At 40.6% G+C, this 26,323-nt stretch overlaps 1 protein-coding gene across 4 annotated transcripts in view; it reads left to right on the top strand.

Annotated features, from left to right (window-relative positions):
* The window catches only part of inpp4b (inositol polyphosphate-4-phosphatase type II B), a 169,875-nt gene that overhangs the window by 77,960 nt on the left and 65,592 nt on the right, over window positions 1-26,323 (top strand). For all 4 annotated transcript variants that reach the window (XM_084931611.1, XM_084931612.1, XM_084931614.1 and 1 more), the window contains 2 exons: window positions 18,291-18,402; window positions 24,622-24,691. In XM_084931611.1, coding sequence (XP_084787737.1) covers window positions 18,291-18,402; window positions 24,622-24,691 — 182 coding nt within the window. The remainder of the gene's footprint in view (window positions 1-18,290; window positions 18,403-24,621; window positions 24,692-26,323) is intronic.

Raw genomic sequence — 26,323 nt, 5'->3', positions numbered from 1 at the left:
CAAAGATGTCAGTGCTGCAGAGGTCTCTCAATAATGCATTGTATATATACACAGAGGAAGAAAGATGATTATTGCATAAACATGCGATTGCCCAATTAGTGACAGAGTCTTCATACTGTTATTTCAGCAATAGTTTGGCCCTTGCTCTTGTTCTGTTGCCTTCTCAGTCTCTCACACTGTAGTTCCCCTTTTGCACTTCTTGTTATCACTAAAACTTTATGCACTCAGTAGGAGAGGCACTCTCTGACCCAGTTCTAGAGCACAGTTTGAGATTTGATTTTGATATGAATTTGTATGCTTGTGTTAGTGTGTGCGTGCCTGTGTGTACGTGTGTATTGGAGATTTACCATGGCGAGGCTACATTATCACAGACCAGTGCTTTTGCTGCCTGGCTTCATGGCTTATTCATCCATTCCCATTAGATAGGCCCTTTCTTTATTGTCCCACCAGCATCAGTTTAGCCTGCTATCATGATAATATCATTTTACCACCCCAGAGTCCTTTGTATTATGCTGTCCCAATTCTCATGCTTTTCCACAGACAGCCAACTCTCCTTTACACTGTATCCCCCGTGGCTGATTGTATCGGAGCCTGACCTAAAAGTCTAAAGATCAACTGTCTGATCCAGTTATACTGGAGAAAAATTGTGGCTCTTGCTGGAGCCGTGAGTATGGTCACACTCGTGCGTGTCTGCTTTTGTATTTTTCACACGTTAATCTTGCCCTCCTTTGTTGCACACACCCACATATATGCTGTCACTCTCTTAGCATCGGCATGAGATGCTCAGCTCCAAACAGATGAATATTCATCTATTTTTAAAAATGTAAATGGAATCGATTGAGGTGTGTGATTTTTTTTTTTCCTACCGTAAAAATGTCTTTATTTATGGCTTCTTTGTTTTATCAGTGCAGCAGTGAATGGAAGAACATATGTACTGAAGCGGTTAGAGGAGACTAAAGGACACTTAAGGCTATGACATTTGAGTGAACGGCTGGTGGGAAATGTTTTATCTGTAGTCTGCACATGGAGAGGAAAAGAACTGTTGGAAGCAAGTTGGTGTGTGTGTGTGATGAATCATCCAGGAATGCGTTTAATGTATCACCTCATGCGCACACAAACACAGACTGTATGTTCTAGTTAATATTATTAACACGCAGAAGATATTTAAAGGTGGGTGGGGGCAATTTGGGGCTAAAATAAATGCACACAAGACTTCCTCATTTTTACTCCCTCAACACTAAAGCTGGTTTATTCGCTGCACATTCTTCTGCATAATATGCGAGCTCCCCCAGGAATTAGGGCTCATGGGCTGAATATGAGAATAATAAACTCGGCCAGTGCAGCTCAGCGGCATTATAATGCAACTGAGTGAAAAACTGTTAAATATGTAAATAAAGTTTACACGGGAGTCTGTGCAGTCCGCTGAACTCAACTAAGTACAGGTTTACTGCTTCCACAGGAAAGAGAAGGCTGATCAAAAGCACTTGAATAATCGATCATCAACTAGTGTGAGCGCCTCTGTAAAAGCACAAGTTGTGGTAGTTTACTGGTCTGTACGATTCAGGTGTGTGTGTTGAATGAAGCAGTCTTCCTAGGACTTGATGTCCCATTTAATTCAACCCAAGGTCAGGCCTTGCAGCGCTTAGAAAAACCCAAGTGCTACAGGCGTCAGCCAGCATGTTAAAAGTTCATGAGAGTGCAATGAGAAAAAAAGACTGAACAAGTAAGGCTTGTTTTGAAGTACAGCTCAAGTGTGCAAAGTTGCATCTGAACAAACCACAAAAACAATGACGAGACGAGCAGACAAGACCAAAGTGGAGACAAAGTGTGGCCACAATACACCGCAACCCGTTTGTTGAAAACCAGCAAGCAGCAAAAACGGCTCATACCAAAATGGCAAAGGTAGTCATTGAGGGTTGGTCTTGGATTTGGTTTGCAGCCATATGACCTGAGCACCTTGCAGTTATTAAGTCGACCTATCAGTCAAACAGTCTAAAGCGACGATCGTAGTTAGGTCATAAAATAGGATAATGATCCAAGCACAGCAGAAACTCTACAACAGAATGGCTAAAAATCAAAGAATGAAGGTGTTGCAACAGTCAAAGTGTGGACCTCAACCTGACCAAAATGCTGTGGTTGACCTTAAGAGAACTGTGCATAAATAAATACCCACAAGCCTCGATGAAGCAATCTTGTGAAGAAGAGAGGGCCAAAATTTCTCAACAGCCATGTGTGAGACTGATTAAGTCATTCAAAAAATGATTAACTTAGCTAATTGCTACTAAAGGTGCTTCTTCAAGCTGCTGAATCATGGAGTGCACTTAGTTTTTCACAGGACTGCATAGAGTCCTGTGAAAAACAGGAAAATATTTTTTTTCACCTTGCTTTAATTATTCAGTCATGACTTATTAACAATGCCCATAAAGTGTAACGGTACATCAGGGATACCCTAAGCTTACTATAGAGCTCTTAGGCTAAAATTGATATTGAACGAGGCAATCGCGTTGTGGTAGCTCAAGGTCAGTCATTCCTCGGGTTCTTCCTGTACATCATGTCTTTGCAACATAACACTAATAGGTGAAAGAGAAGGAAAAATTAGATGCGGCGTGAAGAGCCAAAGATGGAGGAGAGAGATTTAATAAGTCTGGCCCAATGTGGTTCTGAGGCATGCTTGGGGCACAGCTCATGCCAAGAAATAATGGGATGATAATGAAGACAATATGACAAAGAGGCGAAGACAGTAAGTGCATAAAATCATGTCTGGCAGGTTTCTGTTTGTTTTTTTTAATGCCATCCTCTTTTTTTTCTTTTTTTTTGCCTTGAGATTAAATTGTAGTGTGCAATAATTCAAACCCCCTGCTGGGGCACTGAACACTATGCAATCTGCCCCTTTGCTCCATCTCCGATGTTTCATGCATGCTTCGGAGGACATTCTCGTCTGCCTTCCATTATAATAACTTGGAAATTTGTATGCATATAATGTCTTTAAAAAAATCAAATGTTTCACCCATTGAAATAATGCTGTATGCTGCTTCCTAAATAATATAAGATTAGGGCTGTGCGATATGACCAAAATCTCATATCCCGATATAAGACATCTATCGTCCCGATAACGATATAAATCACAAAAATTTTACATTTTCTGTAAATTCTGTGAATCTCGGGCAGCTCGACTTGCGTGAAGTGTTTCCAGCTGCGCGTCATGTAGCAGGAGTCGAGTGTTTTAACCGATGCATGAAACTATACATTTTTAGACATAAGTTGTAACGGCCGCCATTTTCTTTGTGAGTATTTATTACACGGCGTGCTGCGGGGAAAAGCCTGTTTGAGTCTAAGGTTTATTTTTTAGCACCTGACGGCTCTTTTTTCCTTCCAAGAGAGTCCTTGAATGTGATACTGAATGATTAAATATAATTGTTAATTAATTATATAATAATTAAATGATTAAGTAAGCACAAGGGTTGCACATGTACACTTAATTTAAAAGCCCTGCTTATCAGGACGACTTTTGACTTTTGCCATCCAGCTTCATTTATAAAGCCCTGCACACCCACACGGTTGTTATTCTGTTATTCTGGATAATAACGTCTCTGCTCAAGGTAGGGCTAGGAAGAGCTACACCAGTGTTTACATGATATCATAAAGTGATAAGTCACGGTACAGAGATGTAAACTCTAATGAGCCAAAGTAATTAATATGTATTGGTGAATAATACCTGGGAAATGGCCTTTTAGCTATATTATAATAAGCAGGATTTTATTTGGATTCCCAGACTGTACAAATCCCTCAACTCGTATGTTTAAAACATGTTTCGTCCATCGTTGCGCGCTCCTGTTGCCAAGATAATTCTGCTGCCGCATTTGTTTTGGTGTCTGATTCCTCTAACCTTGGGAAATCTCTAGAGTCACCAGCTCATCGCCGTAACAAGCGTCTCAACAAACAAGGCTAACACACATCTGTTGGACTTGTGTTTGTCCAATCATGCATGCTGCATATCCACTGTGACATGTATCTTCCATTAGCATAACAAGAAGCTCGTGTTGACTCATAATGTTGACACTGTTTGTAGTAAACTGCGAGTTAGGCTACACTGCGGGGATGTACTGCTCGGGTGCTTTTCTATTGTTTTGTTCACCCACATTTACATAAGTGGCCACTCAGGTCTGGACACAAAAAGAGTCGGGATATGAGCGTGGATTTGTTGTTTTAGGCAAACGTGTAATCCCACAAATACAGAAACACAAACACACCACAATGGCTAGTGGATATGTGTCCAAATCCTCCATTTAATAGTCTCTATGTTTTTATGATGAAGGCTGACTGTAACTTTGCAAAGTCTAAACTGAGCCTAGCTGCTGAAGGTCAAGGTCAAATATTTATCTGGTAGCCTTAATTCAGTAAGAGTAAACTACACATTTTATTTATGTACAGTGGGTTGTTTTCTTTTAATTTTCACTTGTGAGAAAGAGGGTGAGAGGGAAAGCTGTAAGTTAATTGTAAAGAAAGACATATAAATATATTGTATATATGTGTGGATGTGTGTGTGTGTAGGGCTGGGGGGTTGGGGTGGGGGTTCTTTGCCTATCTCCCTTTTGTGTACATGAAAGAAAGGAAGCACAGAGAATCTATTATTACTATTGTATACAGACCACTGTTTGCATAAATTTCTCATTTCTATGCTGCTCCATGTTAATCTGAAGTTATATATTTCTGGGAGACGTATAACACCATGCCCAGTGTCTTTTGAACACACTGGGAAGAAGCCTAGGCAGAATGATAACGCCCTGCCCGGTCTGTATCAATGACCTGTGTCAATACTGCTCTTAAATCCCTTTCATTTACAGCGAATGGGGAAGCAAGCTGTGTGCTGCCTGCCATTACTGTATCTGAAAGCTAGTTTTTGATAGCAGAGTTATGGCTAACCTTTCTTAGCATGCTTTTTCATACAGACTTGTAGTATCTTAGGGAGAGTTATCCTGAGACTGACTGTTGTTATGATCTCAGTCTGCTTCTTAGATATATTTTCTTTCAGTGTGTGACTGTAAATACTGCATTTTTCTTTTTTGAGTGTGTTAAATGTGACTTTATTGAGCTTTAAATTGGCATCCCGGTGGTGCAGTGACCATGTTGGAATGGCTTTTAATTCTTCTGTGGAAATTTTAATTGGTTTAAAATGTGTCTATTTTCATCCTTTCTTAGTGTTTGTAAAGTTTAGCTTATTTCATATTTCATTTTTATTCTATACCATCTGTTTAATGTTTGTTCTTTGTTAAGCATAGCGCACTTTCCCAGCATTCATTTTAATACGATGTGACATGCGCTGATTAAATGTGTTTGCCACCGGCCGAGCTTTTTGCAAACAGTATCTGGCTGTGAGCTTTTTGGCTTTTTCATGCACTGAAAGCCAGAAAGACTATCAATAAAACCCATATACAATCTTTACCATCATATATTGCACACGTTTTTTTACTCTTGAGAGTCACATGCGAACAAAATGATTGAAAAAAGTGGTCAAATGCAATCAGTGCTCTGTCGCTAAGCAACTCCCTAAACCCAGTGAGATGCAAATTAACATATTTGCCTCAACCAAAATTTTGATATTTGTTGATGAACACTTTCATTGTTCACTTATGCTGCACTTTGAACAGCCAGCAGTGAGTTAAACAGAAAATGAATACCTGAAAGAATTTATAGAGACCAGGGAGAGGACATCGGATGAGTGGTGGCTCTGTACTGAAACCTGAACAAACAGCACCTTCTCCTTCTAGGTCATCAATGATCTCATAGATATTTGCAAGGTGTCTTTATCAGTGTCACGACACAGCTCATCTGGTCATGGCAACAGTGAGACTAGTTTAAACTCTCAAATTACCATATAGCCTCTTTTCCTTTGTTTGTCATTTGTGTGTCTCTGAAACACACAACACAACAGGAGAGGACTTTGAGGGGACGGTACACCCGCTGCTTGGTTTATGGTTTTTTGTCAGACTCGGGGAGCATGCTGTTGGTTTGTGCGGAGCCTTTCCCCTCATTGCCGGGTTTCAAAATTGGCGATTTTCATTTTTGCAAAGGTGTCTCATCAAGTGACACCACTCACTGGCCAATCAGATGCATGCAGTCTGCTGATGTCACATTTCTGCATAATCTCAGATCGCTTGTAACTTCGCCCAAGCAGATATTAAAAATGGTACCTGGTACGACCTGCTACCACCGAATGGAAAATCGTAAGTGTGCTCTGTATTATCAAAGTGCCATATATTGATTAAAATATCAAATCGCATTTGACCTCAAAGTCAACAGATTGGTCTGAAGGTCAAAGTGATAATAATGCTACACACACCTATGAAAGTATGTTTCCTACTGCTGTTGTTGGTACTGACAACATCTAGGGATGTAGGAGATGATATATGGTGAGTCTAAATAATTTAGTTAACTTTACATTACTTTGGACCTCTGATCTCTTTTTCAAGGTCACATAAGGTTAAACTTTCAGAAAATGCTTGCCAGTTCTGTCAGTTATTAAAATAAATGGTAAATGGCCTTTATTTGTATAGCGCTTTTACTAGTCCCCCCTAGGGACCCCAAAGCGCTTTACATACCCAGTCATCCACCCATATTCACACACTGGTGGAGGCAAGCTACAGTTGTAGCCACAGCTGCCCTGGGGCAGACTGACAGAAGCGAGGCTGCCATATCGCGCCATCGGCCCTTCTGGCCAACACCAGTAGGCGGTAGGTGAAGTGTCTTGCCCAAGGACACAACGACCGAGACTGTCCGAGCTGGGGCTCGAACCGGCAACCTTCCGATTACAAGGCGAACTCTCAACTCTTGAGCCACGATCGCCGAAAGCCACGAAAATAAGGGCTTCACTAGAGCAAGTAGTGCATTTGTTTGTACTGCACTGCAAGCTTCTTAAAGTATGTTTAAAAAGAACAGAGAAACTAAATTAATATATAAAAAATGCAGTTCTATTCTTTCAAAGTAAAAACTGCACAGAAAGTGAGCTGCTTTGTACTTTCAGAGTTTTTTTTGTTGGGTTTTTTGTTATTTTTGGATGTGTGTGTGTTTTGTTATAACTTTGACTGTTTTTTCATTTTTATATATCTTTTGGTCGGGCAGCACTGTGGTTAGCACTGTTGCATCACAGCAAGAAGGTCCTGAGTTCAATTCCACCATCAGGCTGGGATGTTTGGAGTTTGCATGTTCTCCCCATGTTTGCGTCGGTTCACTCCGGGTACTCCGCCTTCTTCCCACAGTCCAAAGAGATGCAGTTTGTGGGGATAGGTTAACTGGAAACTCTAAATTGCCCATAGGTGTCAATGCATGTGTGAATGGTTGTGAAAAGGATAAGCAATAGAAAATGAATGGATGGATATCTTTTGGTCCTTATTTCACTTATAGTCAGTTTCCTATATTTCCCACTTGTCAAGAAGCAGCCTTGGTTCACCTATGATCCCTTACCTGGAAGCAGCTTAATATGATTACACTACTACAGCTCATCAAATCTAAATGACGGAGATACTTGACCTCCAAACCTGTTGTTTAGTAAAAAACGATCTGTGTTAAAGTTCAGTTCAGCTTTTCCCAGATTTAAATCCAATCACGCAATATGCAGATGAAGTTTGCATAGCTGGTTTGCGTAGTCATGGGCACCTTCTGGCCCAGCTAACGCATGAAGGTTAATTCTTGACACATACTTTTGTGTTTAATAATCATGCCTAATAATGAAAATAATTGTGGGATGTGGGTTTTCAGATTTGAGTTGAGATTGTTTAATCAAAAGTTATAATTTGGACTGAGTGGCTTTTCTCTAAAAGTCACATCTCACCATTGTTGGTTTAAAATAATTTACTAGAGAAGTTTGTTTTTTTAAAAGTTTACTTTAATTATTTGTGTTATTTCAACTAAATATTGTGCACTAAAAAAGTCACTCCTAAGAAACTGACTGCAGTTTATCTTAAAATATTGAAACAACTCAATGAAAAGCCACAGAGTTAACCACACAATATTTTCCTTAAATAACACAAATGACTCAACTTAATCTGTTTTGTAGGAGTTTCCCCTAACACAGGTGTATAAAACACGTTGACATAACTTTTTAAGTAAATCCAAAATGAAAAAAAAAAAGGTTTTTCTTCAGTGTCACGGGATTGTAGCAGAGCTGTGAAGTGAACGATCAAAAGTCACAATCATCACTGCCGTGCCGAGAGAGGTACCACTGCATCCTCGTCTAAAGCACATTTTTAAACTAGTCTACGAGATGTTATAGCACGCCAGAAGAGAGCAAAAACCCTGCAGCTTGTTGCTGTTTATTCTGCTTTACCACCATATGCCAGTTGCAAAGATGAAGCATCGCTAAAGGCTGATGGAACAAATGCCAACACAGGGCACCACTCTTGAGAATCAAACCCAGCTTCACTATTGTCTCCATTCTGCCTCTGTTGCTTTAACTTCACCCCTGCAAAGTCCCCATGGATTACGAGTCTTTCGAGTGCCTTAACCTACATCCCTGCGTGCTTCACTCACCCGTTCCCATCTGTCATCCTGTGTGTGTGTGTGTGTGTCCGTGTGAAGAAAAGTGTGGGTGTGCAGGTGTGTTTGCGTTGTTTTACCACCTAAAACACTCTGCAGAGCCAAGACCTTCCTACCACGTCCCCTATTCAATTCCCTTGCTAGTAAGAGTCAATGGAGCACAAAACACCTATCATTTACTGCCTACCTGTGTCAACAAGCCACTGGCACCACCTCAAGCAACAGTATCTCTTACACTCCATCTGCTTTTCTGTAGCTTACACGCACTCACGATCCTCCCTCCTCTCTAACACACACATGCACAGTGCTGTTTGCATACAGCATCCCTTTCAACCCCTCATTCAAAGATATATAAGGCTTGTTGTTGCTCCTCTTCCCTGAGGCTGTTATATCAATAGTATAGTCCTTATGGCTTACTTCTAGTAGGGTTCCCAGGACCCTGACATGGAGCACATTGGCGTAAACCCGTTGCAGATTTCCAGTTAACGGTTTGGTAATGATGTAGAAAGAACCAATTCTGTGCCACGCAGAGCGAGGGATTGCTCTTTTGCCGTTTCTCCTTGTCTCTCTGTGCACAATTTGTACATTTCTGGCATTACCGCTGTCTAATGTTGATGCCCGGGGCTTTGATGCCTTTAAAAGTGTCACCAAGGTCACAAACAGCAGATGTATTGATCAAATGACTTGCATAATCTATTTATCAAGCTACCGGTGCTGTTTTGCAAGTGCCGTTTGGCTCCTTGAAGACATATGTCTTAAAAGACTGTTTCCAAATCACTCAGCCGATGAAAATAGGATAGTAGAAAAGAGATCAAAAGCGTGTTGTCAGGATGTGAGATGTCCAAATCTGTCAGACTGGACACTAAAAAGACTTTAACCTGTCTGCTCTCCAGTACAAAGTCTGTGTAATATCAGAATATCCGACCGAGTCCATGTGTGAGTGTTTCCAGTCAGATAATGCTGACATGTGCAGTCTCCTGCTGCCTGACACATGGAAACACAGTCTCACTGAGCATCAGTTTAAATTCTTGATGTTTGGGTTCAACTGATTCCAAAAATTACATATTTTTATGGTTATTAAGTATTGCTTGTTAATTTGAATATGAAAGCATGAAAAAGAATGCCTCTAATATACATATATGCATCCATCCATTCTCTTCCACTTATACAATTCAGGGTTGCAGGGAGGGTGAAGTCTATTCCAGCTACAAACCAATTGTTAAAAATTATAACAATAAATAATAAAGTATTTATTAAAAGTTAGTTAGTTATGAGGGGAAATTTTAAAAAATAAGACTGAAGATCATTTTTAGTTTTAAATCTGCTCAGGAGTGAAATTGATTTTTGCCTTTTCTGAATGAAATATCGGTCTTTGTTCCAAGGAAGAGGAAGAGGATTTCTTCTCTTCTTTGTCCGGTCTTTCTTTGATCTAAAGGGTCATTAAGAGCTTCCATGTCTGGGCTGTTAAATTGATTACCATGTCAAAGCGGGGCCTTTCGCCGTGTTTGGGAGATTTAGTTTCTTATCTGGTCAGCATCCATCCTGACACCTTGAAGGTGAAGTAAGAAGGCCCTTCTGGCACTTTCGTCTTCGTGAGTCTGGCATTCTCACGTGTTCAAGATGATTCTGTTGGTTTTATGCTGAGTTTTGAGTGAACGAAAAGGTGAAATGTTGAGCGTCAGCCGAGTGCTTTAGAAGATATGGAAATCGCTTCCCATTATGCTGTTATTGTATTTATCAGAATGTCCCTGCCGCTGATGTCCTACAGTGTCAAGTGTATTGCTTGAACTAATATTAGCCCCTGTTGTCAAATAATATCAAATCTCCCCAGTGCCATCAGCACCCGTTATCAGTATGTTTAGCGCTGGCCTTAAACAAATTATTTGTTTGGCTTTCTGTACCAGATGTGAGACGATGATAAGTTGTGCTTCTGCACAGTAGCACATTTATCAAAACTAATGAAATTAATAATCAAACCAGCATGGACATCACTTTTTGTGAACTGATTAATTTGTTTAAAATGTGAAGAATAAATAAAATCCTTTGCTCTGATTTTTTGGCACTTACAGTTTGTCTATGTTAAAAATTTTGGACCTTTTTTTGTAGTTTTCGATTTGATTTTATGTTTCATGCACAATGAGGAAAGTTACAAAACAGCACCAACCTTTCCATGATGGAGACATGCATATGGGTCAACAAGGCTGCTGTGTCAAGAAAATTTTAGGTCATTTGCAGGGACAGATTGATAGTTTGAGCTCCTTAACTCCAGAGAATTACACTTTCTTCAAAGTTAAAATAAAGCTACAGCCAGCAGCGAGACTCCTGAAGTCATCATACAGTGACTCCAAGAAGTTGTCCCGCCCAGTCCTTGACTCAATCCAGCACACAACCACATCATGATGGTTTCACACAACCAAGAAATAACATGTTACTTACAGAGTTTTAGAGGCACTGTTCAAACATTTGTTGCATTTGGACAGAGCTGAGGTTGTTGTACCAGCCTGTATGCTAAGCTAAAGACTTCTCTACTTTTATTTAACAGAACACCTAAGGAAATAAGCTTAATAACACTCAAATCACACAAACATTAACACCTCTATCCATCGTCCTCTGTCCTCCAGTTGATTGTGTGCGTATCCTCTCAATACTGTTGGTCAGCTTCTTTTTATTTGAGATCAAAGGAGTCTGTTTTCCCCCCAGGTTTATATCACTTTGTTGAAAAAGAAGTGAATATGTCATTACATTCGAAATGTGACTATGAGATTTTTTTAGATCCATTTGTCACAATTCAACACTTGCTGTTTATTGCGCTTTGCAAATGTAGCGTGATAGCTGGGTTTGACCTCTTACCACTTATGAGCTGATGGTGCTCCACTTACTGAATAAGTGGCTATGAAGGTCATCTGAGCGTACAGGGCACTGCACTACCTGCCCACTTCCACTCAAGCGTCCTCTCTACCAAATTGTCATTGATCTGCGTTTAGCTTTTCTGTGACTTAACACCGAAAACATGCCAGACACACAGCTGACTGGAACTGTTTATAAGAATGTTCACGTCTTAATTGTGACAACATGCTCGTAGTAGACTCAAAATAGCGTCGGTGCTGTGTGTAGCTCAGAGAATTGAAAGCAGGCAGCACATAATGCATATGTGTGCTTCTGTTTGTTGGGTGAGGTGAGGAAATAAGCAAATACAATATTTCTGCCTGTGATTGACACTCAGTGATTGCTCCTTCCCTGTTCATATCTGGTCTTAAATTCCCATTTTATTGTTTGGCACATAAAAACTCATTTCTACTTAAGGATAGATTAGTTTTTTTCTATAAACATAAGGATTTGCAAAAGCGCGTTGGAAGAATTATTGGTGTTTCGTGCTCGTGGTCCCCTTCGAACAATTTCAGTGTTGAGGGACAAAATCCACTGTCCTTGTTCAAAATGCATTATAAGAAATCTTTAGAAGTCTGAATGAGGAAAATTGAGTGTCCCCAAAAAGGGTGCGAAATTCCTCCCTTGTGTTGCTGTCCCTCTGCTGCGGCTCTGCTGCCCATGAAGCCGCAAAGAGAGAATGTACTTTGAAAACTACTTGCTAAATCTATCTAGCTCACACTGGTGAAGGTTAAGATGCACCACAGAATGCATTTTTGCCCAGAACAAAGGCTGTGGATCGTCCCACATCAGTGACAATGAAATAGCAGCGTGGGAGTTTTTTTTTCACTGAAAAGTTTTTGGCAATCAATAATTCTTTCATGTACATATTGGTGGGTCAGTGTTGTCTCAAGGGAGACTTAAAATGTGAGTCTATCTTTAGATTAAAGATATCCTCGGGGTGGGAATAGCCAGTAATGCCATTATGGTGCGTGTTTTTCATTTTGTGCTGACACATACTGCTGGGCTTAGCATCAATCCCAGTGTGTTCTTTTAAATGTGATTAAAGCGCATGGTCTCACAGTTTTGTTTATTTTGATGTTTTTTTGTTCTTTCGGTTTCTGCACGCAGTGGAAGTCTGTCAGCTTTTGTCTTTTTCAAGATTATTTTTGGGAGATTTATGCCTTTATTTGGAGTCTGTGAAGAGAAACAGAAAATGAAGGGAAGGAGAGGAGAGGAGGGGAATCCATCCATCTGTTTATCTGTAGTTGGGGGTGGTGGGAGGCTAAGAAGGGTCTATTCCAGGGTGTCCTCCAAGCTGGGCATGCCCAGAAAACCTCCAGAGGAAGGCACCCAGGAGAAGTCCTGATGCTTGAACCATCTCAGCTGCTATTTTTGACACAAAGGAGCAGCAACTCTGAACCCCCATGATGTCTGAGCTCCTCACCTTGAGCCCAAGGAAACTATTTTCAGGTGCCTTATTCATTCATTTACTACCTAGAATTCACTAGTTTTGGCAGAAAACTGAAGTAATTTAATAATAATAGTAAGAAGACGAAGCAACAGTGGTAGTGTTGAAAACAGTGGACTTGTCGGTGCAAAATGTGCATGAGGGTGGAGGTGGATGAGTGTTTTAAAGAAAAGAAAAACAACATGAAGGAACCATGAAGAGAAGCTCGGAGGTCATGACACAGCAGCCAGGCAGGAGACCTAGTGAAGTGTCAGTAACAGCTTTATAGTCTGGGAACACCTGCCTCAGGTCTTCCCATTTGGTACTGACAATCCCTGCCCTGCTCACCAGGTACCTGAAACACATCCAGAGGAAATCAGAGTTGAGAGAAAAAGGTGGGGGGTTGTCACAGCTGGAACATCGATTGACTGGCAAATGAAAAACTTCACCTTCTGGCTTAACTCTTTTTTCACCAAAACGATCCAGAACACCCGCGTTACTGCTGCTGTTGCTGCATCAATCCGCCCGTCCGTCTGAAGCTTCATTATGCTGCAACTCATGAACAAAATGCCAAGATACTTAAATTCCTTCGCTCGGGGCATCATCTCATCCTCTACCCAGCGGGAGCAGTCCACCGTTTTCAGGCGGTAGTAGCAGAACGATGCAGCAAATTGTCTGGCTGAAGAAGGAACTTGGTGCTAAGTGTGATTTGCGACCATGTAGTGTCTTCCTAAAAAATAAAAATTGCATCACCCCAAGTCTGTCAGTTTCTTGATGTGTTCTCACATAAACTTCCAGACAGCAGATGTGCTTTACGGTGTTAAATTCTGTTGAGATGATGCCTCGGCTGGTGGCAATAGTACTTTGTACGCTTAGTTTACACTGAAGCGTCCCTGTAGGCCTTTACTGTATGGAAATGACCATAATTTGATCTGCTGTAAGGTTTCTTTAGAAACAGAGCTGTAGATATTTACTAAATACCATACTGGCCTATGAATTAATCATTGAGTTTCCTGTGCTTTTCTGATAAACGCTTTCCTATCAAATCGCTTGCAACTCAAGTTTTTCAAATTCAGTTAAACGTATAGCAATTGTCCCATTGTATTGCATCCGACAAACAGATTAGTTTTCTATTTCAGAATTTTACAGTTTGATCTCATTGATGTATTCCAGTTAATCGGCTTGTTTTCAATAAATGTTTGCCTGCTTTGGCTTTCAAGTTTAAAAAAAAAAAATCCTGAGCCCGAGAGCCGTTAAAATATCCTTAATTCTAACACAGAACAGAATTTTTACAATGGACACAGAGGGTGTTTTACATTCATTTTTGATTCAGACTGAATATTTTGTGCATGGTGTAAGTCTCCTTCATCAAGTGAAAACCAGGGCAGTTTTTTTTTCTCAGGGAATAAATTTCAAGTGGTCCAGACATGCCAGAGAGAGTGTGCTCAGTGTAAGTGTCCCCTGGTGATTCTGTCCAGCTCTATGAACAATGCCTGCAGTAGAGTCTTATTGATTGAGTCAGTTCCCCAGTTACAAAATGCCCAATTACTCCGAATCACATGATTGTGTCATTTATCCCTAATGAAAAAAAAAACCAGCATTAGAACTATGACTTCTAAAGCTGGCATTCTCCATTATTACTGTCTCATGTCCTAACATCTGTCCTTAGTGAAAACTAGCCAGGGCTATATTTAGCCACCGGACCAGCTTTATATAGGTCAAGAATCCCATCCACACTTCCACTCCTTTGCAACAAGGCTGTAGCATATTTGTTGCTGTTGTAGGATCCTTTTTTGTATTTTTCTGACCACTTCCATTAACATTCAGCTTTAAGGTGTCCTCAAGAGCTCTTAAACATGTCTTCTTTTGGCAAAACACAAATAGTTATTTGCGCGTTCTGGTGAGTAATTTAGTTTCTCACTGTTAAAGCAAAACCCCTTGCAAGAGTAAAAGCCATGGGTGTTTTTGCTTCTTTTCTGTGGTTATCAGGTGTTTCCCTCCTTGTGGCATCCCACAGAGAGAAAGCCTGACAAAAACTGACGCTTTGCTGCTTTGAAGTGTTTTGATAAACTTTCCCCACCCACGGGCTGTTGAATTCAGCGTTATTGTCCTTTTCTTGACTTTGCTCTACAAACCTCTTTCCTTTTTTTTTTGCTCCACAAGAGAGCGGAAACAGGATTTTTGTTTGGTCAATTTTGCGCCTGCGTTCATCCATTTAACCCAAGTTATCTAAACTTGTAGACTTCATGATCTTTGACCATTCGCTTATTTTCAGAGTGATGACAGGTTGAGTAAAAACTATTATGATGCCACATCTACAGACAAAGACAAAACAATCAGTGTAAATGAGGTAGTGTGTCTCCAGACTGTACACCGGGCGCTGCGTTGCAGTGCAAGCCTATTGTAGCAGAGTATAACTGCTCATTTCACCAAACAAACAAAAAAAAGCAACCTTTGCCATCTATCATCAAAGCACCAAAGAAGCAAATAATAACAGTAGTAATGGTAGTATTTCCAATAACAGTAGAAAAATAATGAAAGTAATAATATTACTGTGGAAAACATGTAACTCATAATGATACTGAGGTCGCTGCTACATTGCAACGCACCCATAAATCCAGCTAAACCACTGGGCTGGATAGACTTGCTCAATCCAATCAAAGTGGGAAAATTAGTTTTCTTGGTTGCTAAATGTGGTGGTTTGAAAACACAGTTGAGTACAAATCCTATGTACAGAAACATCAATTCAGCAATTTAAATTAATACACACATCTCTTTTTTTTAAGAGTTTTAATAGCTTTGTGAACCATCAGCAGTCATGTTAATGTGTTTCATACTTTGAAGAGCCATGCCAAATGAAGTTTAGTTTGTGTTTTCACCTGAAGGTTAATAATAATCGAGGTCGGGCTTTTACATGTTCAGTCCAAAAACAAGCATGTCAACTGCAAAACTGGTGTTTCTAAACAGGCTGTGTGGAGCAAATAGATGATTTCTTTGTGTGTACTCTGCTTCCCGGCGACCCTGGATGGATATGCCGTTAAAAAATTTGTACACAACCTTTTGTAAGTTCACAGTGAGGTAAGCCTGATGAAGCAGCTTAACTTTAAAATGTTACAGCCTAACAGAAAAAGGAAAAAAAGTTTTTGGGGGGGGCATCATTAGTGGAAAAGATATTGTGTCATTAGTAGATAAAAACTGTACAAGAAGCAAAATTAAGATATGATGCTCAGCTGAAGCCTCCCGTCTTGTACAGATAATTGAAAGTATTATCATTTGCACTGTGCGGTGTATACAGTGTGTACTTAAGACATAGCTGGTACATTTAGAGCTTATTAGTGCAAACTGGCCATTTGAAACAAATTGCATTGCATGCTCCCATGCTGGGAAATGTATCCGTAAACTACAAGAAAGCCTTTCAAAAGAAAATAACTGTTAAATGTAAGGCACTTCCCTGATAACTAATTATTTCTCAAATTGTGCCAGATTCACAGCAGACATTTTAAGCACATTATTTTTGTCACTTGAACAAAGCCATCTGATTAAGTGTTGTCATAAAAGAGATCCTGGGCCAATTAGATTAAAAAGAAAAAAGAAAAAGATGGGCTCACAGGCAAAGAACAATCTGCAGATTTGTTTCCATGCCAGCTCCAACAGACGGAAAGTGACGAGGAGGGAGAAGAGGAGGTAATGTGGGAGTGGAGGGGGAAGGGTCTTTTTTTTCTCCAAACAATGTCTTCTTTTTCAACAACAGCGCTCATCAAAACCTTCTAAGTTAATCGGAGGTCACTTCATGCTCGTGCTAAATGGCTTTAGTTAAAATAAAGGGGTGCCTCTGAAGACCAGACATCCTGTCAGAAGTCTCTAACCTCTTCCGTGCTTGTTTTTTAATGGAACAGAGAATTGGCTGTGCAGTGATTGAGCTAAATCGAATCATCCCAGCCCTTTTAAATAGGCTGCAGAAGAGTCCTTTTCCTCACAGACAGCAGTAATATAAAAGAAAATTGTATTTGAGTAGGTGCTGAGTTTATGTTTGGCTGCAAATCAAAACAAAAAAAAAAATCCTAATATATCTCTCAAAGGCATACTGTAAGTTAATTACGTTAAAGCAATTCTAACTGAGTCTCTTGTCCACCTAAATGGGGAGTTTCATTAGTGGATTGCGGCGCAGTAATCTAAAGAGTAGGGGACCACTGTAACCCCTAAGGTTTGCCTTGGGAGGACTATCACAGAACGCGATGCGTGTTAATCTCCATTTCCTCGATTATGTGTGGGCCGCTCTCAGCACATAACGTTTGTTCAAAGTCAGGGTGACTTTCTTTTCCCGTGCTTGGGTCCTCTGTTGCGCAGGAACGGGAGGGGGCACGCTAAGAAATGGGGAAGAAACAAGAAGATGAGCAGAGGAGTAAACACTGAGACAGGTGTCTGGCAAGGGACAATGATTAGATTTATAAACCGGCCAATGTTATTTTCTCTGCTTGGAGACTACTGTAAGACATTAAGTGCTAACTGAAGCTCCCAGGGTCCCACTCTGCAGACACTTTCCCTTCACTCTCCAACCTCTCGATCCCCGTCCTCTTCTCCAGTTTTCACTCACATTGCTTCCCGCATCTCCTTTCTTACCTTTTCTCACGGGTGCCTTTAGATTTTCTCCTTTTGTGTCTGCCCAAGATCGATTGGCCTCGAAAGCATCCTTTTTGCTTCCATCACCATCCTTGCATTTTCTTCTCCTCGGGCAGGGGTGTGTCATCCATCCTCCTGTCTCCCCAGACCAGTGGCTGATGCACAACATCCAATATTTTCTCCAGCTGGACTGGAACTGAGCACATTAGGGATGGGTCTGTTAAGGTGATCAGACTCGCTCCCGCTATACCCGGGGACCATTTTTCTTCATTTGAGAGCATCTGTCTTCCTGCCAATACTATAGATTTTCTATCAGCTCCTTAATCATGGCCCCATGATTGGGAAAGTGATTAGTCAGGTCTCTCCAATATGAAAACTCTAGTATCAATTTTCATATCTGTCGGGGCACATAGCCTGGTTTAATAAACCACTATTTGAACAGTTAGATGAAACGTTCTTTCCTTCACCCCCATCAGCTTCCCGCTGAAGCGCGCTGGGATTTTATTCTGCATGCAAAACTCCTGGGCAAAATCTGTCAGGAAAAGGAATCGCCGCAGTGCAAGCGTCCATGTCCTGATTCCACTTTTTACTCAAAGCTTTATAATTTCACAACCTGTGCAAGGCTGGAAATAAGCTTATTAGGTTTGCCGAGTCAGGGGGGGGGCTGACATGAAGATGAATATTTCTGAGGCCCGTAGAGGGGCAGTAGCTAGAGGAAAATATCATTTAACAGATGAGACTTTTATTTAACAGCTTGAATGAAGAGGCCAAAAGTGAATATATCTTTTTTTCTCTCTCTCTCTCTCTTCATGTCTTGCTTTAGGTCATCTGATGGTGTGTGCACAGCAGGAACAGTGGTGGTGAGTCGTCTGAAGATGGGGGAGATGGAGGAGGTTGATGTGGACCAGATCACCACAGACATACCGTCACAGAAGGTAAGGTTAGCGGGCTGACTAGACGAAGCAGGAGCGGGAGTCTCCATGTGCCAGACGCCTCGTGCTAATACTAGGATTAGACAGGCACTGCACAAGTCCTCCAATGAGATTAAATAAACTTCAGTAAAACCTAATAGGGATTTACAGGATGTGAGTACGTTTAATGTCTGAATGCCTATATGTTGATACCGAAAGGGTTTTAAAAGAATGATATTGACACACATAAACTCACAAATCTATATGTGTCAAACCGTTATGCATTCTTCTCTGCTCTTAACTGGGCTCTGAGAGCACACAACGTCATCATCAGGAAGTTAAAAGAGGAAGGAGTATTCTCCTTCAGAGTCTGAGTTTTTGAGGCGCCACCAGACCGAAAGTAGAGTTGTGCATATGCACTCCTGATTTGATTTCTGCATTTCTCTGCACATTCCTAAGAGGCCGTGATTTGTCAGGTGAATTCATGCTGTAGCTCAGGGAAATCAGTTAAAAAAAAACAAAAAAAACAAAAAAAACAAAGCTCTTGGGATATTTCTCATCCGTAAATAGGAACAGCTTTGTAAAGCAGCACAGAGGCCTGCTGTTGATTTCCTGTTTGTGTGGATAATTGTGTGTTTTTTGTATGTTGTGTTTGTGTATGCGTGTGATTCATGTCTTATATAATTGACCGAGGGCCTCTACATGGCTGACTGGCTTTCTGTTCTGCCCACCCCTGTTAATGGTGCAGGGAGGTTCCCTGCTAGGCTCCAGCGTGTCACTGAAAATCTGCCCATGTTGCCTTGATGAATGTGTTGCCCTATGCGTGTGCGTGTGTGTGCACATTTGTCTTGTCACAGCATATTTCCCTGTGTGTATCGTTGCTGTTGTTGAAGATGAAGGAAGGAAAGAAGGAAGGGCTATGACAAATCCAGGGGAAGGCTCACTTTAGACTCAGGACTCTCTTGTAGGGAAGTTCTCTTGTTCCCTCCTTGTTCAAGGTACCTTAGTCATGTTCATGTGCTGCTGCCTAATTTACATATTTGCACATGCTTGTAAGTCTGTGTTTGATCAGTCCGTGTCATCGCTTAGGTGGTCGCTGCTCATGAATATCCCACTGACCCTGCAAAAATAATCAGCTGAAGCAAGAAAGACACTCCAGTCACCTTTGATCTGATCTCTTTACATATTTTAGTCTTCAAAGAGCCATCTAACAGATGCTGCCTACAGTTACAATGGGACTCCTTTCGCAGCTGAGGCCCTTAGCTCATTGTTAATACTTATCATTAGATGAGAAACTTACCCAGTAAAATCTGCCCATTCTGTCCAATGGACACAGTTTACTCTGGAGTTAGTGTGTGTGACTCTGTGTGGCTGCTGTTGGTTGATGTCTGTTTTATTCAGGATCAGTTTCTGAGCTAGGAGAGGTGATGGATCGTCCCTAGCAGTCATTAAAGTCCTTTTCTGGGGACAGATTTGGCTGTCTGGCTGTGTTAGATGGTTCATCAGACAGGCCAGAGCTGGGATACAGCGAGCATGAAAGATTGCTAGTTGTCAGTGGTTCACGTTGCTTTGATGAAGAAACCCAGGCATAATTCAAAAAAACATCATTTTAACTGGTGTGCATGTGTTTTTATGAAAAGCGGAGTGTAAAGTTAAGAGTACAGCTTCACCCCCTTTCTGTGTGAATTTGACCATTTTATACATTTTAATGTAGCGGTCTGCTACATTAAAGCCCCAGGGTTTGTATCAGTTTCTTTCAACCTTTTCAGGACCAAAACCTCAAGAATAAAAAATGTAAGAAATAAGTTAATGATGTGCCACTACACCGTAGGCTTTGGTACTCAGAATGTCTGGTTTAATAACTGTTGGCCACAGTAGTCCAGTGCAGAAGCTCTAACCCTAACTCAGTGTTATTTCACCCAACACAAAAGTCAGAGTTGCAGCTAATGTATCGTCTTTGTTTTATATTAGCTAAAACATAACTTTTGTCTAGCACTAAAATCATGCAATCCTGTAATTACCTTACAGGGTCAATGACAGTCAAATTTTTATTTTTTAATCAATTAATATACTGGGGGAGGTGGGGGGTGTCCATGTCTCATTCCCTTTCACCTTCATTACCTCACCATTACAACACCGCTGCTTCAGTGTGAAAACTACCACCAATTAAATAAATGAGAAATGAAAAGGATTCAGACCATCACATTTTACAGGAAACACAAAAAGTCCTAGAAATTAGGGCTGGGCGATATGGCCTAAAATCCATATCGCGATATAATTTGAAGCACGTGCGGTAATGATATATATCGCGATATATTGTTTTCTTCTGTCTAACGTATTTTCCACGCTATAAGGCACACATAAAATCCTTTAATTTTCTCAAAAATCGAGTGTGCCTTATGTATGAATTCTGGTTGTGCTTACTGACCTCGAACCGATTTTGGTGTGCAGAAATCTGTTAAAAAATGTTTTGATGGATTGTCAGAGCATTACGGCTGCCGTAGTAAGGAGCTTCACGGAGTAATCTGGGTCCAAAACTCCGTCTCTTCAGGTCCCAAAGTCAAACGAACACTGAGAGTTAAAAACGGTTTAAATTCTTTCATCTTTAATAAAATTATCAGCGTTGCTGCTTTATCGGGTGTAACAATTAAGTTTTACATCCATGCATCCATGAAAACAGAATTTATTAAATTTAACGGAGTTAGAAGTTAACAGGAAGTTAGCTCGCTAGTTTCCACCTAAACATTACATACCATGTTCTGACTGAGAGATTTTTGAAACGAATTAAAACGTACAGCTCTGCTACCACTTCCGACATAAATGAAGACAGAAAACTAAACAGCAGTGGCGTTTGCAGGGTTACTGAAGTTGGACTACCTGGTATATAATGTTGTGCTACGTGATTGCTAGCGACACAGCTATGTTAGCATAACATTAGCACAGTGAAGCTGGAGGATGAACGCCAACTTTTTTCCACTCGATAAAAGTTAACGTGAAGGATTTTGGTGGTTAGGGACAAATGCAATCGCATAGCAGGATGCTATAGACGGGCCAGACTTCAGTCAGGAGAACAACTGAGATTATTCATCCACAATAGGAGGTTAGTTATTAATATACTGCAACAACATGGGAACAGAACAGCTGCGACAGAATTCAACATTAATGAATCAATGTTACGGAAGTGGAGGAAGCACAGTTTTTGGCTTTCCCCATATTTCAAAAGTGCTTCATCTCTTTGCTATGACTGTCGCCCAGCATAATTTGCAGATGACAATGGTTGCAGCCGCTGTGATGCTTTCGACCGCGATGCGATAGAGCGGTATAGTCAAAATCTCTATCGGTGGCCAAATTTATATCGTTTCTATCATATATCGTTTATATCGCCCACCCCTACTAGAAATGTACCTGTTTAGTGTCTGTCAGATTTTTCCCTACAAGAGATTTGTAGCTTCTTAGTTCACCTTGTTGAATTGCTGTTATGCATCGGACCTGCGGTTTGCGACATCCTGCAGTTCAAAACAGTTAGAAATAGTACATTCACAGTTTGTTGCTTCTTCAAGTGATGGAGGAGCAGCTGTAATGGGCCAACAGAAAGTCATTAAACCGAAAGCCATTTAACTCCAAATGTCTGCTGTTGGTCTCTGTAAATGGAACAGGATGTCTTCCTGTACAGAGATTTGGGTAAAAGAGGGTGACAGACTAAAGATGAGGACCTACAGGAAAGGAATTTACTTTAGTGGAATATTTATTAATTCTTTCTTTAGACTGACAGCAGTTTGTGCTGTTGCATTTTGACATTTTCTTCAAATTAAATAATGGAGTTAAATCGGTGCTAAGTTGCCGAGTGTCTGAAGAGGAAATGGTGAGTGTGGGGATATTGCACATATGAATTTAATAATAACTACATTACAATTTTATCTTTTCTCTAAAGGTAACGAGTACATAATCCGTTCCATTTGTTTGTCTGTTTGTTAGCAGTCTAGCGTCCACAGTTTTCAAGAGATCATTTTTAAATTTTGTGTAATGGTAGATACCAATTACAGCTTGAACAGGTGTAACTTTGGTGAGAGTCAGGTCAAGGTCAACATCACCCAGTGTGAAAATCCAGTGTGAAAATCTGTAAAAACTTGATATTACCCAAAGTGTTTTATGGATCGTCTTTAAACTTCACTACAATATACCAGCCCCTGGGGGACTTGAGTACCTAGATTGGCTAAGCATTTGACCTTGACCTTCACTGTTATTGTGCAAGGTCAAAATTGGCCTTCTTACCTTGCAGTAGCAGCACTGTAGTCTCTGGGTGTTACTGAGGCTTAACTGTTAATTGTCTACATCTGAAAAGGTATAGATAAAGGCCTCAGGTTGGCTTGGGGGAGATCCTACTTCTTACCATAATGCTTTCTGGGCTGTCATTTTCAACCAGTGAAATAAAACCAGTGTTTCTACTAATTCTGATGTCAGTCTCCACTTTATGTTGCAGCTTCTGAGCCAGGTTGTAACAGTGGGAACACCCACTTTTTCACAAATCACACAAATTTTTAATAATTGTGTGTAACTTAGGCTACATCCACACGTACATGGGTATTTTTGAAAACTGAGATTTTCCATTTTCGTTTTAAAAAATAATCCCGTCCACATGTAAACGCAAAAATGAAGGAAAACGCTCCTAGGAACATGCCAAAGCAACAGGTGGCGATATATTCCTAACCGTGTAGAAATGTTGGCCAATCAGAAGTCTAGAAGCCTCGGCGGGAAATAGTAAACAAAGATGGGGCATAGAAGCAGAACCGAGTCCTATGTGTGGAGGGACAGTAACTGTGTGTGTATATGTAAGCATTTAAACACTGCAGAGAGTAAAATTAACAGTAACAGTATTGTAGAAATTCATTTCACCAAAACAATAACATGGCGCACAGTGCGACGTCAAAAAAGGCGCACACCTTTGACGCTGCTTTTTTCTCCGTTTTCCTCGTCCACACGTAAATGCAAAAACTGAGTTTTCGTAAATATCCACCCTGGCAGGCGTTTTTAAAAATCTCCGTTTTCAGTGACCGAAAACGCCATTTACGTGTGGACGAAAGGTGCAAACGCATAGAAGAATCTCAGTTTTCAAAAATACCCGGGTACGTGTGGACGTAGCCTTAGATAAGTTATCAAGATTTTGTTTTTAAAAGGAAAAAAAAACAGAAAATATTTAACACTCAGCCAGAAACAGAGTCGCCCTCTGTTGGCCTTTAAAGACAGCTGCAGGTTTATGGCACTTCCACATGCTTTATATTTTCAGATTGTCCATATTTTTCCCTCTCACACCCAGCTCGTCATATCTATCCCTTCGCTGACCCTGGTTCTGTCCAGTGTTTCTTCCTGCTAAAAGGGAGTTTTTTACTCCCACGGTCACCAAGTGGTTGTTCATAGGAGGGTCGTCTGACTGTTGGGGTTTCCTTTCTATCAGTGTAGATCTTTACTTCACAATATAAAGCACCTTGAGATGATTATTGTTGTGATTTGGCACTACATGAATAAAACTGAAATGAAAATTGAATTGAATTGAATTTCTTCCAAAGTCTTTTGCTTGCTTGAGAAATTTCATTTTGGAAAATTGCACCTAAACTAATTCAGAACATTACAGTATACTGCAAGTTTTATGAGAGTGGATTTTTTGTCTCTTGTTGGTTACTGTTGTAATGATTAAGCAATGAAATAACCACATTAAAAGATATTGGATCTGTTGCCTAGTAGGACACTGTAATTGAGAGATTAAAGCTGTGTGGTCTCCCATCTCTGCTAAGTAAAACCAGGTAATTTAATGTATGTCAGTTGATAGTTTGAAATTTTGAAAGTTTGAAATTTACCAGCTGAAGAAACCGTATATATTTATAGATGTATATGTGTATAGATAGATAGATAGATATGGGCTTTTTAATGTAATTATGCTTATGTGAGCAGCTTTATGGTTCTCAAGCAGAACACGGATCAAACTACCGGAATTTTACCTGCTGGCTACAGCTTTGGCGCTAAAGTACCTCTCAGTGTGTCAAAGCTAAATTAGGATTTTCAAACCCGAGCTGCCACCAAATTAGAGTATATGTCACATCAAGTCTCAGTGTCAGGCTGCACTTAAATGTGGTTGCCGTCACAGGCGACAGTTTGTGATCAAAGCCTGAAAGCACATCAGAGAAATGCTTTACTGTTCATGCTCATGTTTGCCAGTTCTCATCTTGTCTTTTCTTCTGTTCTTTCCAGTGTCCACTGGTATGTGAGTCTGCGCACCATTCTTGCACCGACAGAGAAAATAACCCATTGACCGGGCCAGGTATGAGTCACACCCTGAGCACCTGTAATTTCACCACTTATTACTGGATAATGTTGCAATAAAAATGCCTCTAATTTCCCCTTCTTGAAAGAACTCTATAATGGCCTTGAAGGAAAGGCTGAAAGACTCTATTATAATGCATTTAATACATTATAGTAGTTAACATCATGTAACGTCTTCATCTAAAAGTCTGTTAATGCTCTGCATCTGTTTAACCTTGAGTAACCTCTCTATGAATAACATTTGAAGTCTATGCTGTGTCCTTTTTCTTGATTAAAGAATTTTATCTTCCCTGCTTTCATTTACTATGCGCCAAAGTGTTTTTAGACAGACAGAGACTAGTGAGAGGTGTCTGACAATGTTAGCCTGCTCAGTTCTTTGTAGACTAACTAAAGATGATCAGAAGATGTCATATGAGCTGCGTGAGACTAATTTAGTGGTAACACAGAAAGTCAGCTCACTCACTGGTTAGGAAAGAGAGCATTGCAGAGAGAAAATGAAAGACATGTAGACGGAAAAGCGTGTGACTTGAAAAGGTCACAACTCCTGCTGTGTTAAAACTTCACAGCCCCTTTTTCAAAGGAAACTTGGGAGACACACATCCATTTGTTCCACACATCCATTTTCTCCTGTACCTGGATCCCCTTAGCCTCCCCGAGCTCCCCAGCAGCCGCACGCCTGTTGTCATGGTGTCATTGCTGCTTACTGTTTCTACTGTGATTAACTAGTGAACTGCAGCCATGTTTGCAGGTGCACATCTGCAGCCTGTCAAAACAATACCCTCCCCACAGATACAGCCAGATTGAGTAACGCAATTTAGTGTTCCACTTTTATTACCTTTCAAAATGAGCATGCAGAGAACGGGGAGATAGCAGAGCCCACGCGCAGCAATTCTCGGCAAGTCATTTTCTTAAGAGGTGTCAGGAAGGGAAACGGAGGCGTCTGATTGGTGGTCAGATTAGTGTGGCGGCAGGGGGGAGTCCGGGGGTTAATCCGCTTCTCTGATGGAGGTGGAAGTCAGTAAACTGTTGCTGTGCCCTCACCCCTTTCTCTCCATGTATCTCCTCATTTATTTTTGTCAACCCATTAAAGTTTTTCGAATCCCCGTGCCAACAATTTTTGATTTTCACATTTCATTTAGATGCAATTATGAACCCTCTCAAGAGTTGTTCAGGCTAGTCATAATTAAATTGTCATTAATTTCAACATCTTAAGCGCCGTAGAAAAATAATATTAAGCCCGTCTGCAGTCTGTCTGACTTATCGTTATTGTCCTTAAGAGAATCTCTTGCTGTCTGTGTGGAGTTTTTATAGTGTAGTAGCCTGTCTACTGCTATGCAGTGAAGTCAGTAAAAAGTCACAAGATAAACACTAATAGAAATGCCTTTCGTGCAGAGCTTTATAAAATCTTTTGCTGCATTTCTTGCTGTGGTTACTGTATGGTAGTTTTCTCTATTTGATTTCAGTATATTCTTTGCTATTGTCATCATCTAGATATCACATAAAAAAAAGCAACATTCCAGAAAGCTTCCCTGTGATGGGTTAAACGGATGTCTGTTAGTCCTGGGATAACAAACTGAAATGACCAACTGGCCTAACATGCATGTCTTTGGACTGTAGGGGCAAAACCAGA

The sequence above is a fragment of the Perissodus microlepis genome, chromosome 6 (genome assembly GCF_051167445.1).
Source record: "Perissodus microlepis isolate ML-2025 ecotype Zambia chromosome 6, ASM5116744v1, whole genome shotgun sequence".
Lineage (NCBI taxonomy): Eukaryota > Metazoa > Chordata > Actinopteri > Cichliformes > Cichlidae > Perissodus > Perissodus microlepis.
Note: the sequence above shows the minus strand (reverse complement) of the source record. Positions and strands in the feature narration are given on the sequence as shown.